Source organism: Hoplias malabaricus, chromosome 15 (assembly GCF_029633855.1).
Source record: "Hoplias malabaricus isolate fHopMal1 chromosome 15, fHopMal1.hap1, whole genome shotgun sequence".
Classification (NCBI taxonomy): Eukaryota; Metazoa; Chordata; class Actinopteri; order Characiformes; family Erythrinidae; genus Hoplias; species Hoplias malabaricus.
In genome coordinates, this window is record NC_089814.1 from 30,579,616 (window position 1) to 30,598,370 (window position 18,755).

Below are 18,755 nucleotides of genomic sequence, written 5' to 3' on the forward strand. Positions count from 1 at the left end.
TAAACATGCAACTGACGTATAAAAGCAGGTAAATATTTATTTGAAAAAAAAAACAATCCTCAGATCCCACAACCAAACATGGTCAACGGATTTTAAGTCTGTCTCATCAGCACCCACATTCCTATCTGAAACCATTGCAATCTTTTTGGTCTCGTAACTCTCGATTCCGCTCTTCAGAGAATTCAAAGTAACATTGAGCGAGACAAACACCTAATCAACCACATCTCAATCAGATTACCTCAGTGCTTCGTGGCCACCGAATCCGCTTGTTACAAATGCTTGCAGTGCACAAATTTGGATTCCAAGAACAAAACCCAGTTTTATATCCGGGTTGTGTGTCTGTCTACATGCATGTGTATAAATAAGGACTACGAGCAAGTGTTAGGATCACTTTTGGCATCAGTCTGCCATTGACAATCAGAACGGTTCACACAGATTAGACTGGACTGAGCTTCCACATCCAAGATGAAGACTGTGTTTGTGCTTCTCACTATCACTGTTACATATGTGTGTGGAGATATTGTTTCATATAAGGAAATGAAAGAAGAAGTAGACCATCTCCTGAAATCTCTACCTGCGGTAAGACATATTATGAGATAATGGGCTTTGCTAACATTAATCCTATATTGGAGTTTATAATATATTTTTTTCCTTTCAGGAGCACATAGACACTTTTGTGCCGAAGCTTGACACCAAGTTAATAAATGATTGCAAGGTAAGAGGCTCCACATAGACATTTTCTGTCAGGACTTTTCAGTTTAATACAACCATTTTGTGGTTGAAATGTGCATGTATTGCCTTTTCATATCAACTGTATTTGTCTTTTTAGAGTTTCATGGTTTTGAAGACCTGGGAAGTATATTTTGCTTGGGGAAAAAAACTGAATTTATGTTGTAGTTCTAATATATCGTCGCTGCCAAATCAAAAGAATGCATTTCCATTTTTGTTGATTTTTAGTTTACTACATCATTTGAATGGCTGTCCTTCACTTTGTGTGAAAATTTCATGATGAATGGACCAAATTTACTTGGAATAAAATCTTTTTTACATAGACTTGTGTTTTTTATTGGACAGCGACTATATATTTTAAGGCCTTCCGTATGTTTGAACAGTTCTTGTAGTTGGTTCTTGTCCAAAATACAAACCTTTGTATTATTCAGGAATAGTATGAAGATGATTATGAGCTTAACATATTCATTTTGTTTTTTAATAGCCTGCGTATTTCTGTAAAGTTGGGAAGGTGCTGTCTGAACACAGTGTGTCTAAGATTATTAGCCAACACTCCAAGAATCAGAAAGAAAGCAGCTTGATAAGAAGGTTGCATGTGTACAATCAAAATCATACGGTAAGTTGGATTAATTAAAGTTTTCCTTTTAGAGTTCACCCTGCTGAAGACTAACACATTGGACTACACTTACACATATAGAAATGCGTTATATTGTTTAAGAGGGATACATATTGTTTGATGAATTTAATTTTGCACCATGGAACTGTTGCTGGTTCAGCTTGTGGTTTCACGGTTGTGTAAAGTGATTTCTTTTGTCATTATCATGCCAACATGAAGCATCTGTTTTTGCATAGAGTCATTGTCTCTTACGTTATATATTTTTCTCTTCAATAATCTGTTATATATGTTTTGCATTCTTTTAGAAAAACTGCTCTGAGGCAAGCACAGAGAGTGAAATCACCCTGCATATTTTCCTGCAGGAACTGAGCCGTTGTCTCCAAAAACTGATCTCCAGTGCGCGACCCTAGCCAGAGCCCTTTCTCTTTTGTAATTTATGAAGAGGCATATCTATTGATATACTTGAAGGCTTCTACATCAAATGTTTTTTATTTATTTTTTGTTTATACTACTATCATTTTCCCACATTGTATTTAATTGAAAAAAACGCACAGTAACGCCAATGTTTTCATCAGAGAAGGTAGGGATTAAAAGCAAATCTGCCAGCATCAAATGATAACAGGGCCTGTTCAGTGGTGTTAATGATGTGTTTGAAGCATTAACATTTCAGTTTCAGGGGCAATATGCAATTTTTCAAAAATTATCAAAAAGTATTTTCAGGAGCTTCTTTATCTATTGTACATCTTATTTTTGGCATCTCAGTCATTGTTATCAACCCCTGCAGTGGTAATAAGCAGAGATCATGCATACTCTTATTATTAAGTCTAGGACTTGGCTTAATCTGGATAAAATAAAATCTGTTTGGATATATTTAAAGCTAATAGATTAAATATTTAAGAATTCAAAAGAATGGAAGAAAATCCATAAAACTAATGTTTAGGTGTGTGACACAATTAATGATGAACAAACCAGTTCCTTAAACAGGGATCCGTGGATGCTTAAAAAGTCTTAAATTCATTATTTATCTTTGAAAAATAAATAAATAAAGGTCTTAATTTGGTTTAAAATGTTTTAAAATGTCTTAAATCCATCTGCCAAAGGATTTTTTTTTTTTTTCGATTTTGTATGCAAGTTAGCTTACTTTATTAATGCCAGACTAAACAAAGAGGAACCAGCATTATTATTTATGTCTCTTACAGCACTATTTTCACTCCGTTTACCTTTTGCTACTAGCCAGTGGATATTATACTGCAGGCATGGAGGAGTGTAAATTTAATGAAAACTAGTTGGATAACCCCAGTGTTGCACTGTGGTTAAGCCAAGTTTAAGGCAATCTGTTTGAAATATTAGTTTATTACAAAATACGTTAATCACATATTTAGTGAAGTCGGTAAACACAGCATAGATGTGTGCTTTCTGCCATTTTGCTATTGTAAAAGTGGTTTTAATTCTATCTCAAAGTGGTATTAAATATGTCTTAAGCCTTAAATTTAAGTTCTCCATACCTGCAGATACACTGGTTAAAATGAAATGCTTTTTGGTCCTTGTTAATACATATAAAATGCTCAAGGGGTTGAATACAACATAAAAGTTAAATACACATGATCAGATATATCTCAGGTATACTCTTTGTAGTGGTTTTTAATAAAACAAGATCACGGACAAGCTGCTAATTGCTAGTTTCTGGATCGGTAATGAAAAAAAGATCTGTTAAACTAAAGTGTTGCCAGCATTTTTAGACATCGCTTATGACTTATGTTGAAACACAGCAAGTAATGAAAGTGTTATGACTCACTATATTTGTATGCTAATTTTCTCACCCACTGTTTGTCAGGTACTTTCCATTAGGCTATTAGTTCAGTTTTGTTTTGATAATATCTGTGTTGCATAACGGCAATTTAAATTGTTTTATGAACGTAGTCTCCAATGTGTCTGGAAACTTTCTGTATTACCTGCGTTATTTGTCAGTTCAAGGCCAAGATAGACTTCTTTAGTTTCAACATTAATGGCAATTTGGACAGATGTGCACAAGGAGCATCAGGCAGTTCAGCAAATTCTACTGATGCATACTTTGTCCAAAGTGTATCTACTTTAAGTTCAGTTGGAAAAGTGCCTTGTACAAGTTCTTTTTTTCTACTGTGCATAAAAAATGAATGAATAAAACAAAGACTTTTATTTTATATTGTTTATTGTTTTATCTAATGCTAATTCACATTGATGTCATGGTTTGAGGAAATGCCAGTTTCTTCTCTAATGTTCAGTGTGAGTTAATTTTATGGATTGGTGTGAAGTGAACTTGCACAGTTCAGGTTTATCCGTACCACAAATGTTATTAAATGTCTAGTTGGCTTTTTTATTTTTAGCTTGAGGCTAATGAGCTCATAAGGTAATGGAAGCCTAAAGCTTGATTGGATATTTGATATGCCACTGATGTCCACCTTTCCTGAAAGTTAAAGCCGGAAGCCTTAGAACCATTTGTTACAGTAACTAGCGGAGAATTGTTGTGAGCTAATGATGTGTCAAACCAAGTCTTTGTCTCTAACAGTTGCCCGGGTGCCAGTGACTTGGAAGTGCTTATCCTATGTGATATATAGGTAGGTTTCCTAGAAAATTACCATACTAATATGTGCATTCTTGTTACAATTTTTTTTTATTCGTTATTTTTCATGAAATACAGTGATTTAACATTGAGTGGAGTTTATTATTAATTAATTTCATTGCTAAATAATTTAAATTTGCTGAATATTTAATGACGTTTTCAAGGTAAATAAGGGTTCAGTTTGTCATTTCCTGGATTGTGAAGTGTCACTGTGCCAAATGGAATTAAACTTTGCTGAATCACACACGGCACAAATTTGCTTTAATATTAATATATTCAGCGCTGCCATTTTCTTTTTTTTTTACTGCATACATCTGAATATCCACTGATGAATATGGCAATAAATAAGCTACATTTTCATGAGGCAATGCTAGACATCCAGTTCTATGAAGGATTAATAAGACAAAGCATGTTTTGTATTCAATATCACTGATGGTAACTACTGTAATATCGTTTGAGTGATTGAGATGAAAGTGGGTGGAAATATCAAAAACCGCCAAAATTCCCCAGTGAAATGCTAATGACCTAGAATGCCCCCAGGCTATGAAGGCTGCCCTCAAATTGAACTTACGCCTTCATAGAGTTTCTTAAATTTGAGTGAGCTTTGGGGAAAAAAAAAACTGCATTTTAAAAGCTCATCTGAATGAAGACTTGGCCAATGACAATTGGCATGCCACCTTGAGGTTGAGGAAACTCGCGTTCATATAATGTCTTTGAGGAGATTTGCCTCAGGGCAGTTCTGCAGTGCCCAGAAGTGGTCCATGCCTAGCAGCTGCTGTCTTGTTGCCATTTGCCGTCTGTGGATATGCACAAATCCACTGAGGCCTCTTCCTTGGTTAAAAGGTGTCATGTGACCGCAACTGGGGCAGTATGAATCAATTGCTTTTGAGTTTTAGTAGAATCCACGTTTTTTTTTTTGTCTTAAATAGAACTTAAATAGTTCATTAAAATGGTCCTTTTATTGATTGGAATTCTTATTTCCATGTTTAATGAACTGAATATATGAATGATAATGTCTGTAAATGACTTAACTTGAGTCTGCTTGTAGTGAACAGTTACTGTCAACACTACGGTCAAAATACTTGATAGTACCCAATAATATTTTCCTCCATTTTGCCTCAATTACACCACTATGCCAATAAATTTGTAATGGTTTGAAGTAGAATTTTTCTAACTTTTTGACTTGATCAGGACTCCCTAACTGGAACATAAATCTCGGGATTTGATTAAGCTGACCTCAACCAGCTAATAAAAAAATTATTTCGGCGAATTTGTCAATCTGGAATGTGCAATGTATATCTCCATAACTTTGACGCCTCATCTAATGAATGATTTTTGCTAATTCATAGTGCCTTAATTGCTGACACTGGCATTCAACCAGTGCATATTCTTTATAGATAAACATTGACCCTTAGAATGAGATACTCTAGACCAGCAGCATATGAGCCTAAACTGTCAGGGAAAAAAAGGTTGTACTGGTAGTAAGTTGTACTCACATTGTACAGACAGCATAAAAGTACAACTCTAGTTGTTTTCCCTTATGGCGCATCATATTCTCTTCTCCAGAAGGAAAGGTATATTCGTAAACTTTCATAATATTATTGTTTTACACAGAAAACTATTTAATTTCTGAAGTTAAAATAAGATGTATGAAATCAATACAACATAAAAGTCTACATTTAATATAGAATATGTTATGATTATGCCACCCAATGCTGAGCAGTAGAACTGTGTTCTATTGCATGATGAAACAAACCTATACTATCCAATATCAGAACCTGACCTTGCCTGTTTCTATTTGGCTAATTGCAATTAAAAGCCCATAGCAGCGTTCCAGTTCTCATCCAGGCAGAATGGGTATCCTAGCTAGTACAAATGTCCTCTTTCCTGGTCAGCTTTAAACAGAAAGGGTCATAACTCACAGGGGTCCACTGGTCTGCTTGTGCTACCACCAAACCAGATAAGCATTACCCATTCAATATACAAACCGTGCTTTGTTTTCCTAAGCTCTTGTAACATGTTATAGCCATGGGGTTCAACTGACTGGTCGGCTTGCTTTATCACAGAAACACTCTCTGACTCGAGGGAATTGTGAAAATCTACACTCCCCTGGCGAGGGAAAACTCCAACCTGGAGGAACAAGGCGGCCTTGGCCTAAATGACGGGGATGCCTCAGCATTTTACTTAGCATTGTTTAAGGCTAGGTGCTGGGTCCTATTCTCTTCTTGCTCTACACCTGTACTCTCTGTGATGTAATTACCTCCCATGGATTCTCTTACCACAGCTATGGTGATGCCACTCAACAAATGCTTTCCCTCCCACCATCTGATACTCAGTTTTGTAATCGGATCTTGGGGTTTCCGGCTGACATCTCTTCCTGCATGGCTGCTTACCGCCTGAAGCCCAACCTTAGCAAGTCTGCACTCACAGGTCTTGCCTGATCTCATTCGAGACAAATGGTATGACTAGTCATCGTTCTTAGCGCATATTACAATCCTGACTCTGTCTTGAAGATTTCTTCTGTACAACTGGCAGATTCAACTCTTCCTCTCTGAGGAGGTTCCTTACTGAACCATGAGGCACCTGCAACCGATCCAGAATGCAGCAGCATGACCGTCAATCTTTAACCTTCCTGAGTTCACATGTGTCATTTGTACTGCTGTGATCCTTTTATCGGCTTTCTGTAGCTGCCTGCATCAGGTTCAAAACTTTGACTCTTGTCTACAAAGCCCAGAATTGATCAGCCACTGCATACCTACCGCAATATTCAAGATTTAAGTACAGACCCACCACATTTCAAAACACCCACATGTAAGACCAATGTCAAACATCTTCTCTGTCCTTGCACACGGAAGGTGAACTCCCACTGGCTTTCCTAACTCTCTTGCAGTCTTTAAACGCAGACTGATGACCTATCTCTTTCTAAACTACTTAAAGTTGATGTTCATGACTTTAATCAAACAAAAAACTTTTTATAAAATTCTAAGAAAGTTTCCTCACGATTTGCTGCTCTCCAATCCGTTAGCGTGCTCTTGCATCGTCGAATGCATTTACGAACCCCAGTGTTGAAAAACATGAACCGTGATGAGGATATTGCTGTATTCCTGCTTTGGTAATATTGATTATTTTAAGTAATTATATTAATTTTTGCTGTTTCAGGTTATTTAAATTGGAAATGTCTCCAAATTCAGATGATGGCTAACTGCATCTCTGCAAAGTGCTACAAAACTAAACAGCTCGGGTTACAAAATAGTTTCTGTGAATAAAACCTTACGAACAACTTCAACCACGTAAAACGTTTTTTTTCTTCTCAAACATACGTTTCCACCTTAAAAGATGCGGAGCTTCTAAACATAAACCACAGCATTTCCCTACAGTCTTAGATGTATCCTGAGCACTAAGAATTTATTGAAATGTGCTGTATTTGCACTTATTCTATATTTATATCTATCTTTATCTACTTATTAGGTGTGAGCACGTAGGTATAAACACTGACAATTTATGGCTTGGTAATGGACTTAGGGATTGTTTGGGTTCTGGCATGGTTGGAGCTCAAGACTGTAACCTATTTGTACTATCTAGAACAGAGCCGGACTGTCCTATACGCCACCAAATTAATGAAGGCCCACTCGTCTCAAGTTAGGGAGAGTTAGTGTATAACCAGAAGATGAAGTTAAACTATCCTTCAGGATATGAAAAGGAGAAAATAAAGATTTTGCAAGACAGCAGTCGGGTAAACCTCTGGTAAGCCGCAATAATGTATTTAAAGGCTGCACTCCACAACCTTAAAAGCCTTGCAGTGAACCATGAACCATACTTGGACATGAAACAAAAGTGAACATATACTGATGTCTAGTACTCGTTTAAACTTCCTCAAACCCACCAGTACCCTCTAAAATTTCTTTACTATTCTGTTCCACCTTAAAAAAAAACGATGTAGTTATTTTCAATGGGTAAGTTGAGTTCTTCGAAGTTTCAGTTCCACCTTAAATTCTGCCACGATATGCACACAGTCACACTAATACCTGAATTTTTGATGTTTACGTTACACCTTACAAAACCACTGTATCATTTAAGATGACACAGCTATGTTTGCTTTTCTTCTATTCCACCTTAAGTGCTGCAGCAGTTTATATATACATTGTTTTTTGAACACCTCATTTTTTTCTGTATATGTCTGCTAATTCTTAAGCTAAAAAGGAAGTAAATGATAGTGGAGAGTCACTTTTTAAGTTGCTTTAAGTGAAAACAAGCGTCTGCTAAATGACATAATGTTGATATAAATCTACTCAGTACTTAAGTACTGATTTGAACTGCAGTTTGAGCTTTTGTAGCCTACTTCTACTTAATTTGCACCTTGGTAAGATATAAAAGAGTCAGTATTTCACAGAACTAACACCACTTTCATGTGAAAAAGGCCACTGCACAGAAACATGCCTTTAATTACAAACCATTTTGTATCCTAGGCATTCATCTTTACATCCTTTGAGCTCCTGCTTTCATGTGAAATATAGACTAGTGCCCCATGGTGGGAGGTTGGGGAACAAGTGGAGTGATATAACCACCACAGCTTGCATTATTCAGAGGCAACTCAAGAGCCAAGTCTCCACACATCCGTCAGCTCGACTTGCTTTAGAGAGGTATTAATGATTAGAAGCTTGCGCCGATCTGAAGTTCAACACTTAGTTTTTCTGTCCTTTTATCTTAGATCCCCATTTGTTTATCAATATTTTTTTCTACATTGTTTAGACATAAAATTGAATCTCCTTCTGCACTGTTTTTATGCAGATTTTTCCAGATTTGCGCATACCATTATTCCACATTCCTTCCAGTGTTCATCATTAAACGCGGTTAAAACAGCAGGATGGATGAAGCCCCTCCTTGGGCGACCCCCTGTCTCCTGTCAGGCCCCCAGTTACAGGACCCCTGGGGGCAAGTGATGATGATATGAAAGGACGCGGGGAACAGAGCACGCTCCCTCTGCTGCCAACACTCCATCAATTATTACTGAGCACAAGAAGCTCCTTACTACCCGTATTCAGGCAGGCGGCAAGCCCTGCGCTCTCATTGGTTAAGAGTTCAGACTAACACGTCACATGACCAGCAGGCGGAGAGGTGAGTTAATACATTCTACTTGAGCCCTGTCCTATTACTTACAATTGTGGTCTTTTCCACTTTTTGTTTGCACATGACTGCTCTTCGTTTTTGCTATACAACGCTGCTTACCAGCCCTTGTCCCATAGTCTAGGCTGCAATGCTCTGATGAAGGGTGTTCCGATGTGAAAGATCTTCCAAATACAGGCTTTGCTCACATATTTTCGTGGAATACTGAGGTTAGGACATTGTTTCATTATAATTCAAAATTATTTTTCTTCCACAAAGTGAGCTCCCATCCACTGGTGGCACTGTCTCGCCAAATCCAGTCTCCCTTTTATGTTCCAGAAGTACAACTGAATAACAGCACTGTAATTTGTTTGTAAGAATATTAATCAAACACAGAAACAGCTGTTTCTAATTGATTGGAGCTTACAGTTAGGTTTATGATTAGATTTAGATTAAGAGTTAGGTTTAGGGGAAGTTTTTAACCTGATTTTTCATGCTAGGATGACAGAACGTAACATGAATATCCCCAACTATATTTAGTACACATTTTACAAGTGACAGCTATACATAGTATACAATGTATGATTCCTGGGAATGGTCTTTCAGTAAAATATGTACAAATTTACACTGAGAGCAGCGTGCATTTTGCCTTTCACATGCACATATGGCCATGTTTTCATCATGGCTGTTAACCACAGTGCGATCATGTAATGTTTCTCACAACACACAACAAGCAACTCAGAAAATGGAGAGAAATCATCTGTTCTTTGTAAGTGCTTAGGGGGGTTGTATATGGTACAGAGGCACAACAGGTCTGTCTCACAACTCCAGAGTCCTGAGGTTGAGAGTTCAAGCCCTGCTTGTGAGGAGCTTGGTGTGTTCTCCCTATGTCTGTGCGGGTTTCCTCCAGGTGTTTTCCTTGATTGGCTACTCAAAAGTGTACATAGGTGTGAGAAAATGTGTGAGTGTGTTGCCTTGTGGAGAACTGGCGCCCCCTCCAGGGTGTGTTCCCGCCTTGTGCCCAGTGATTCCGGGTAGGCTCCGGACCCACCACGACCCTGAATTGGATAAGCGGTTACAGACAATGAATGGATGGATGAATAAATTAATGTATTTGGGAGGCAAAGTACTATTTTCAATGATATGAACTATATCTGTTAAATCTGTTTACAAGGCTTATTGCTCATCCTCCCAAATGTCATCAATGCACACTTCAAGGAAGGCTTTAGAGCAAGAACTGGGACAGGACCACGCTCTTGTCACATTTGCTTTAGGTAAGAAGTACAAGCCTGTTTTTAACGTTAATTCATTTATCGCTTTTCCTTTCGTTTCTTATTGAGGTTTTATTTATGATTCCGTTGTGTTTTGTTGGTTCATTATGTGGACCGCCGGGTGCTTTACGTTTTAGTTTAGACCAAACAACAAGCAAATAAAAAAAAAAACATTGTTACACTTGGATGACTCTTTCTTAGGGAGTTCAGTAATTTAATATAATTCATTCATTGTCTGTAACCGCTTATCCAATTCAGGGTCGCGGTGAGTCTGGAGCCTACCCAGAATCACTGGGCACAAGGCAGGAACACACGCTGGAGGGGGCACCAGTGCTTCACAAGGCCACACTCACACCTGTAGACACTTTTGAGTCACCAATCCACCTACCAACGTGTGTTTTTGGACTGTGGAAGGAAACCGGAGCACCCGGAGGAAACCCATGCGGACACGGGGAGAACACACCACACTCCTCGCAGACAGTCACCTGGAGTAAACCCATGCAGACACAGGGAGAACACACCACACTCCTCACAGACACTCACCCGGGGGAAACCCATGCGGACACGGGGAGAACACACCACACTCCTCGCAGACAGTCACCTGGAGAAAACCCATGCAGACACAGGGAGAACACACCACACTCCTCACAGACAGTCACCCGGGGGAAACCCATGCAGACACAGGGAGAACACACCATACTCCTCACAGACAGTCACCCGGAGGAAACCCATGCAGACACAGGGAGAACACACCACACTCCTCACAGACAGTCACCCGGAGGAAACCCATGCAGACACAGAGAGAACACACCACATTCCTCACAGACAGTCACCTGGAGGAAACCCACGGAGACACGGGGAGAACACATCAAACTTCTCACAGACAGTCACCCGGAGGAAACCCACGCGGACACGGGGAGAACACACCACACTCCTCACAGACAGTCACCCGGAGGAAACCCACACGGACACAGGGAGAACACACCACACTCCTCACAGACAGTCACCCAGAGGAAACCCACGCAGACACGAGGAGAACACATCAAACTCCTCACAGACAGTCACCCAGAGGAAACCCACGCGGACACGGGGAGAACACACCACACTCCTTACAGACAGTCACCTGGAGGAAACCCATGGAGACACGGGGAGAACACATCAAACTTCTCACAGACAGTCACCCGGAGGAAACCCACGCGGACACGGGGAGAACACACCACACTCCTCACAGACAGTCACCCGGGGGAAACCCATGCAGACACAGGGAGAAGACACCACACTCCTCGCAGACAGTCACCTGGAGGAAACCCACGCGGACACGGGGAGAACACACCACACTCATCACAGACAGTCACCTGGAGGAAACCCATGCAGACACGGGGAGAACACACCACACTCCTCACAGACAGTCACCCGGAGGAAACCCACACAGACACAGGGAGAACACACCACACTTCTCACAGACAGTCACCCGGAGGAAACCCATGCAGACACAGGGAGAACACACCACACTTCTCACAGACAGTCACCCGGAGGAAACCCATGCAGACACAGGGAGAACACACCACACTCCTCACAGACAGTCACCCGGGGGAAACCCATGCAGACACAGGGAGAAGACACCACACTCCTCGCAGACAGTCACCTGGAGGAAACCCACGCGGACACGGGGAGAACACACCACACTTCTCACAGACAGTCACCCGGAGGAAACCCATGCAGACACGGGGAGAACACACCACACTTCTCACAGACAGTCACCCGGAGGAAACCCACGCAGACACAGGGAGAACACACCACACTTCTCACAGACAGTCACCCGGAGGAAACCCATGCAGACACAGGGAGAACACACCACACTTCTCACAGACAGTCACCCGGAGGAAACCCATGCAGACACAGTGAGAACACACCACACTCCTCACAGACAGTCAGAGCAGGACTTGAACCTGTTTATTACTTATATTTTGTTTATATTATATTTAATAGTCCAGAGGTAGTTGTAGCACACATTAACCTCCTCTTGTCTTTGTGAACTCTCAGCCAGTGCAAACACAGGCAGCTGTTCCTTGTCAGAATACAGGTGGAGGAAAAATGGAACACCACCCCCTGCACAGTGTCCAACAGACAGCAGCAAGCAGCACACAGACTTTATCCTCATTCTGTCAGAGTACATCTTTACTTTATAGAAAAGTGAACAAGACAACCCTCTCTCTCTCTCTCTCTCTCTCTCTCTCTCCCTCTGTCTGATTCTATATTTCTTCCTTTATTCTCTCTGTTTTCTGGCTCTTTTTCTCTCTGTCGCATGTCATTTTTAGGAAGCAAATCAAGTTACTGCTTCAACTTATTGACACTAGTTTAAAAAAAATATATATGACACACAAAATATCTCCAAACTCCAATCTGGAGTGAGTTATAGACCTATTTTTAAAAGATTATATATAACTGAAGTTCTGTCAGAGGGGTGTTTTTTCCTGTAGGATATGAGCAGATCAGAACATACAGTAGTGTATCAGTGTGTTTCCTGATGTATTAAATGGCTATGAACATTTGTGTTTAACTGCAGTTTGAGCCTTCATCTCTCAGCAGGTACTGAATAATTCAGCTGATCTCACTCTCCACAGGAGGTACAGCTTCAGCTCTCAAATAACACCTGCAGTCATATGCTCATACACTCTCATTCTCGCATTTACACTGATATACACCTGCACACTCATTTACAGCTGTACTGTATACAGCTATACTCATATACATGCTTGGTTAATCTGTACACTCCTTCATCTACGCTCATATACATCTGTGTTCTCGATCACACCTGTACCTCACATCACCTGAACACAACATATATGCCTGTATTCCCCATATAAACCTATACTCTATACACTAGCATACTCAAGGGTCTCTACACTCCTGTACACCTCAAATACATCTATACACTTATACACATCCTCACATTCGTAAGCCCCTTCCACACGTACATGGCCAACAGCAATTTGTCGGATTTTACCTGGAGAAGCTGTGTGTGTGAACGCAAATGTCCGTAACGTTTGTCCCGGACTTTATCCTGCCAGCCCCAATACAAAATCCAGGTAATGTCAAAGTGGGTGTATGTGTAAACAAAGCCAGGAATGTTCCGGAGAATCACGCACTGCACAAGCGCCCCCACCAGCTGTTTGTTACATGTGTGAAAGGACAACTCCAGAACCTAATTCTCCAGACTTTTTCCAGAGTTAGTACATTTAAAAAAAAAAAAAACAATATATACTCTTATACTCTCACTATGTATTCAACTGTATACTCATTTACATGATTCAGCCACAACTTTAAAACCACTGACAAGTGTTTTGAATATCATTGAATAACTCACTGCAGTGTTACTTGTCCAAGAGGCAAGCAATGAGATACTGAGTGTTATTCATGCTGGGTATCGCATTGCTTCTTCGCAGGCAGCAAGTGAACATTCAGTCCCTGAAAGTAGTGTGTTGGAAGTAGGAAAAAGCCCAAGCAGCTTGGGTAGCACTGTGGCTTAGCACATTCACCTTTCATTGCTGGCATCTTGGGTTCGAGTCCCATCTGAGTGGGGTTTCCATGTTTTCCCAGTGTCTGAGTGGGTTTCCTCCCACAGTCCAAAAACATGGAAGTTAGGTGAAGTGGCTGCTCTAAAAGAAAAACTCTCCAGAGTCTGTATCGGTGTATGAGTGTTGACGTTCTGTGAGGGATTGATTGTAAAGTCTCTTTGGGTTTCTAGTAAGGCACTGTAAAAGTCTGACAAAGGCCAAATTGTAATGACTAGAGAACTGGGTCAGAGCATCTAGTTAATATGTACAAAAGTGGTCCATGGTATGGGAATAGGCGCACAGGATTTATCGATGCCCATTCTGAACCCTGTTCACTGCAGAAAGTGCCTAAATTGGGTACTACACTACACTTTCAGAGGTCATCTTGAGCGCATGCCTCAATGGACTGGGGCTGTTATGGTGGTAAGATATGTCTTACAAAATATTAGGCATGTGGTTTTAACGTGTTAGCTGAACTTGTAAAATGAATTACCAATAAAGGTAATGCTAAAAACAACACATTCAGTTCATGTTTTCGGTTACGTACTATGCTCCTTTTTTACATAAAATAAGGTCAAATTATCTAATAATAATACAAACGTATTAATGTGTGTCCTAGTTAAATGTTCGCATTGGGTTAATCCAACTGTTTAAATTAAACATGAAATCCATAAATTCAATTTGCCATTGTAGACCTACCTACCCTTAATGGCCCCACCTCTGTGACGTAATATTGCACTTCAGTATCATTTTTGAGTGTAGACCGTGAAAAGCATTTAAACGGAGTTTTAAAAACAAAACAAAAGAAGTCTTCAAGGTTCTATTTAAAGCATTAGTCCTGGGAGATTTTTGTAACGTGTTTATAATAAGTATAGGCAGATTGTACACGCAAACAATAAACAATCAGTGAATATTAACAACTCGTTGTGTTAATAAGTGTTTAAAAATGTTAAACGCGTCGAGGTTAACTAGCTCAAAACAACGTAGCAAATTTAGTACCTATTGTGACTTTAGCACAGTATAATGTTTAATATACTTTGGTTATTAATCATTTTTATAATATTGCTGTATAGAAAAAAATATATATATAATTCCAGCAGTGTATTATTTACTTATTCACTTATTTATTAAGGAAATACTAAAAAAAACGTTGAAAATAAAAAGAAAAACTGCAACTACTACTACTACTATTGAAAATAATAATTATTATTCGTTAAAAATATTTTAACAAAGCAAATCTTTTTTGTTTTTTAACAACTCTTATACCTAACTACATTTTCTGAAGTTATAAGTGGTGTTGAGTCGCTGCGTTAAAGGTAATGAGAGAAGCACTTACCCGTCTCTTTTTGTGCTGTGCAGTATCCCAGGAGTGTGGCGCGGTGTTTCTGCTCTAATCCCGCTGCCCACAGCCCTCTGCTTGCTTTTATACCAATATACAATTAATATTGCATCGCCATTATTTAATAATCTCAAATCCGGCCGCACAAAGCCGAGACAAAACATTAATCATTCAGCGGTGTCTGATTAAACAGCAGACAAAGCCGCTGGGGGAGAGAGACGAAGAACTAAAGGTGGTAAAATGTGGAGTTTTTGCTGTTTTTATGTTTATGACCGTAATTCATAGATTCTGACGCTATTCCGCATATAACAGCACGGTTTTCTGTTTAACAGGGGGGGTGCTGGGTGGGCTTCATGATTAAAACACTACCAAGGAGAGAGAGAGAGAGAGATTCAAACACAACATAAGAATCCTCAGAAACGCTCGTCATTAGCACGGAATTATAGACGTACAGACCAAGGCAAGCCGAGGAAATAATGTTTACATTTGAATTGCTCCGTTTTTTACTGAGTGTATTTTTTTGCACAGATGTAAACACATTCGTATAGAGGGATTTATTGTGAAGTGGTTTACTGCCTAGGAAAATAAATATGAAATAAAAAATAAAATAAAACCGTAACCCAGGGATCACAGTGTAGCGAAAAAATATATATAATCAAATGTATTTATTAAAAATGACCATTACATCTGCTCATATCCCCAGCGTTTAGGCCTATACCCTTTTCTAGTACGTCATAACTTTGTTAGAACTGCCGGATACAGCTTGTATAGGCACCTGACACAAAACAAAGTTTGCTTGGGGTCCTGCTATAGCCTAGTAAAACTTCTGCCGTTGCCACACAGTCCCACCTCACACCCTGGTGCCCTCACTACAGTCCTCGCTGTTTAAAACGTATCTAAAAATACGCTGCGACTTACGAATAACTGACTGCAAAATTGTATTCGTTGTCTGTTTTAAAATGGTTACTGGAGAGCCATCACGCGACATATGTCGTTACTGCTGATTACTGCCATCAAACACAGAGAGGAGTGAATACAAATTCTTGTCGAAACTCAATTAACACTAATAATGTTGTTTTAAATCTGGTAAATTTGTAGTATATTTTCATCTTCTCATATACTGGCAGTTTTCACATTAGCGGGAGGGGGGACCCTTGCATTTTTTGAAGGCGCTGTAAGCAACTTGAATTTTTTCTTAAAGATTTGAAAGGACCTTGTTGCATTTTTCTTAAAATGTATAGAATTCCTTTCAAAGTAAGACTACATTAATGACCCGTATGTTTTAAATAACATCCAAATCTCTGTGCGCGCCATTTTAAAAATCCCCTATAATCGGACCAATAAAAGCAGACTTTTTACTGTATTTTGAAATTCAATTGTCTAATTCAAATGTATTTAATTTTTAAGACGCGTGAAATTATATCACGTCGTTGTTGTTTTTAAATCTTAGAAAATCATCACTTTTGAAAGTATTTCTGAAATTCGTTTATAGGTTTATTTCAATTAATATTTAAATACACCTATGATAGGAAAAACGATCAATTGTACTGTTGAATATAAAAAGCTATAAATTCGCACTTAAAATGTTAATGCTGCGTTCAGTATTAGTTTTCAACTAGAACCAATATCTAACGTATGAGTGAATTCATAACACATTTTATAAAAGAAGGCCAGATTTTTTATGTTTTCCTTTGGGAACTAGGCTGTATGTCACTACTTATTTTCACATTTGTATGATATTTTACGATACAGGTGTATAATCTGTTATATAATATGTTTAATATGAAGAGTAATCTTGCACTCTGTAGATATAACGAATCACTCTTCTTAAATATGTTATACAGAATGTAAATATATATATGTATATTAATGTAACTACAAAGTGGACACGAACATCATCAGACATCAACACAGGAGCTTAGAAAACAAAATAATTTATTAAATAACATTCAAAGTCACACACAGTTTTCTTGTTGTTTATCAAGTGCAATCTTGAGCGTGAGAATACGGTGCTCTCTGGTGCCCAGCAGAAGTCTATGAAATAAATATTAGCAGCATATTTATAGTCCATATTTCAGTCACGGATTTGCATATTGATTTAACAGCTGGTGCATATGCTCCACAAAAAAAATCAAATAAAAACAACAACAATCGGTGAGATTTGGTGAGAATCAGTGACGTGGGGACAGTGGTGATTTCCACATAAATATGAGAAGAGTTACTACAAACACACGCCAGTGCTTCGTTCAGAAATTTAGGGGATATCAAAACACACGTACACACACGGAAGAGGGATAATACTGAGCTATTCGCTTAAACACACCCTTATTTCTCTCTGAGAGTTTTCGGAACTATGCTGTATACGGTTTCTTAAAACAGGAAGAAAAATGGAGGGTCGTTAATGCCTGTGGAGATTAGCGTCGACAGTGTTTAGGTCCCATTTGTGCGAGAAACGGACAATACGTGGAGTTGAATAATTTAAAAAAAGTTATTATTTTAAGACATTTGTAGCTTTTCAGTGGATCCTCGTCGACAATTCTCCGTGGTTTCAAGTGAGACACAGAACATTAGTAGCGAGTCTTTTGAATGATCCTGAAGCGAAGCTATCACTAATTAGATCCCTGTCGTTATTTTTATGATTTTCCATTTTTCCAGTATTTTATTCGTTCAACAGTGTTTTTTTCACAGAGTGAATAAATACATTTTTATGTTAACACCAGAAATATTGAAGCAAAAGTGGAAGGAGAACAGCTGAAAAAATCGTTATGCTACATACGAACGTTAGACGCTGATTAACGGACGTTGGTTTACGTCCGTCGTCGTAGATTTGTAAGCGATTTCAGTAGTGGTCCATTAGGATACAGTCAGATTTATTTTACAGAAGTCTTCTGGCGGTGCGAAGATGAGATGGGATTGGATCCTATTTTCAAAAAGTTTTTAAGTCGTGATATTTTTTGTGTTTTTTTATATTTCCTTCTCAACAGGAGAGAATTAATAAATGTATATTTATTTTTTTACGGCTTTGGGTGTATTTTTGCTGGAGCAAAATGTGTTTTTGAAGATGCCTAAAAGTCAAATATCTTGGAGGTCGATGGAATGCGGTTCACAGACGATATCTGAAGTCATTTGATGGATCCTGGTGGTAAATTGGTGCTAGCTTTTTTATTATTTATTTATTTTTTGTAATGTTTTGTTATTGCTGGCGTACGTAGTTTTTAAGCTTTTCCAATGAGATTCCTTTGACTGATCCTGTTGTTGAATTAGACGTAGGCTCACATCCACTATTTGGTTTATTTTCTATTTTCTGAAGGAGGTCATAAAAAACCCAAGTCGTTTTTGCGGGTCCTCTGGTGGCCGCTGATTGGTTCCTGTCCTTGTGTTGTTTCAGAGTTCCGCCACATTTGTAGTGTTTTATTCCCAGTAACAGGTAACAGAGTTAAGGTTCTAGGTAAGAAGTCAGGTTAAAACAGAGGGGTTATTAAGTGGAGTCCTGATGATGGCTGGGTTCTAGATCCCTGTCCTTGATTCTAAGTGTTCCGGG

General features: G+C 39.0%; 1 protein-coding gene across 1 annotated transcript; it reads left to right on the forward strand.

Annotated features, from left to right (window-relative positions):
- Positions 1-100: 100 nt before the first annotated feature.
- On the forward strand, positions 101-4,060 carry il13 (interleukin 13). The gene is made up of 4 exons (XM_066646492.1): positions 101-579; positions 659-715; positions 1,214-1,345; positions 1,651-4,060. The coding sequence occupies exons 1-4, from the start codon at positions 466-468 to the stop codon at positions 1,753-1,755; spliced, it is 408 nt and encodes a 135-aa protein (XP_066502589.1). The 5' UTR covers positions 101-465; the 3' UTR covers positions 1,756-4,060.
- The last annotated feature ends 14,695 nt before the right edge of the window (positions 4,061-18,755 follow it).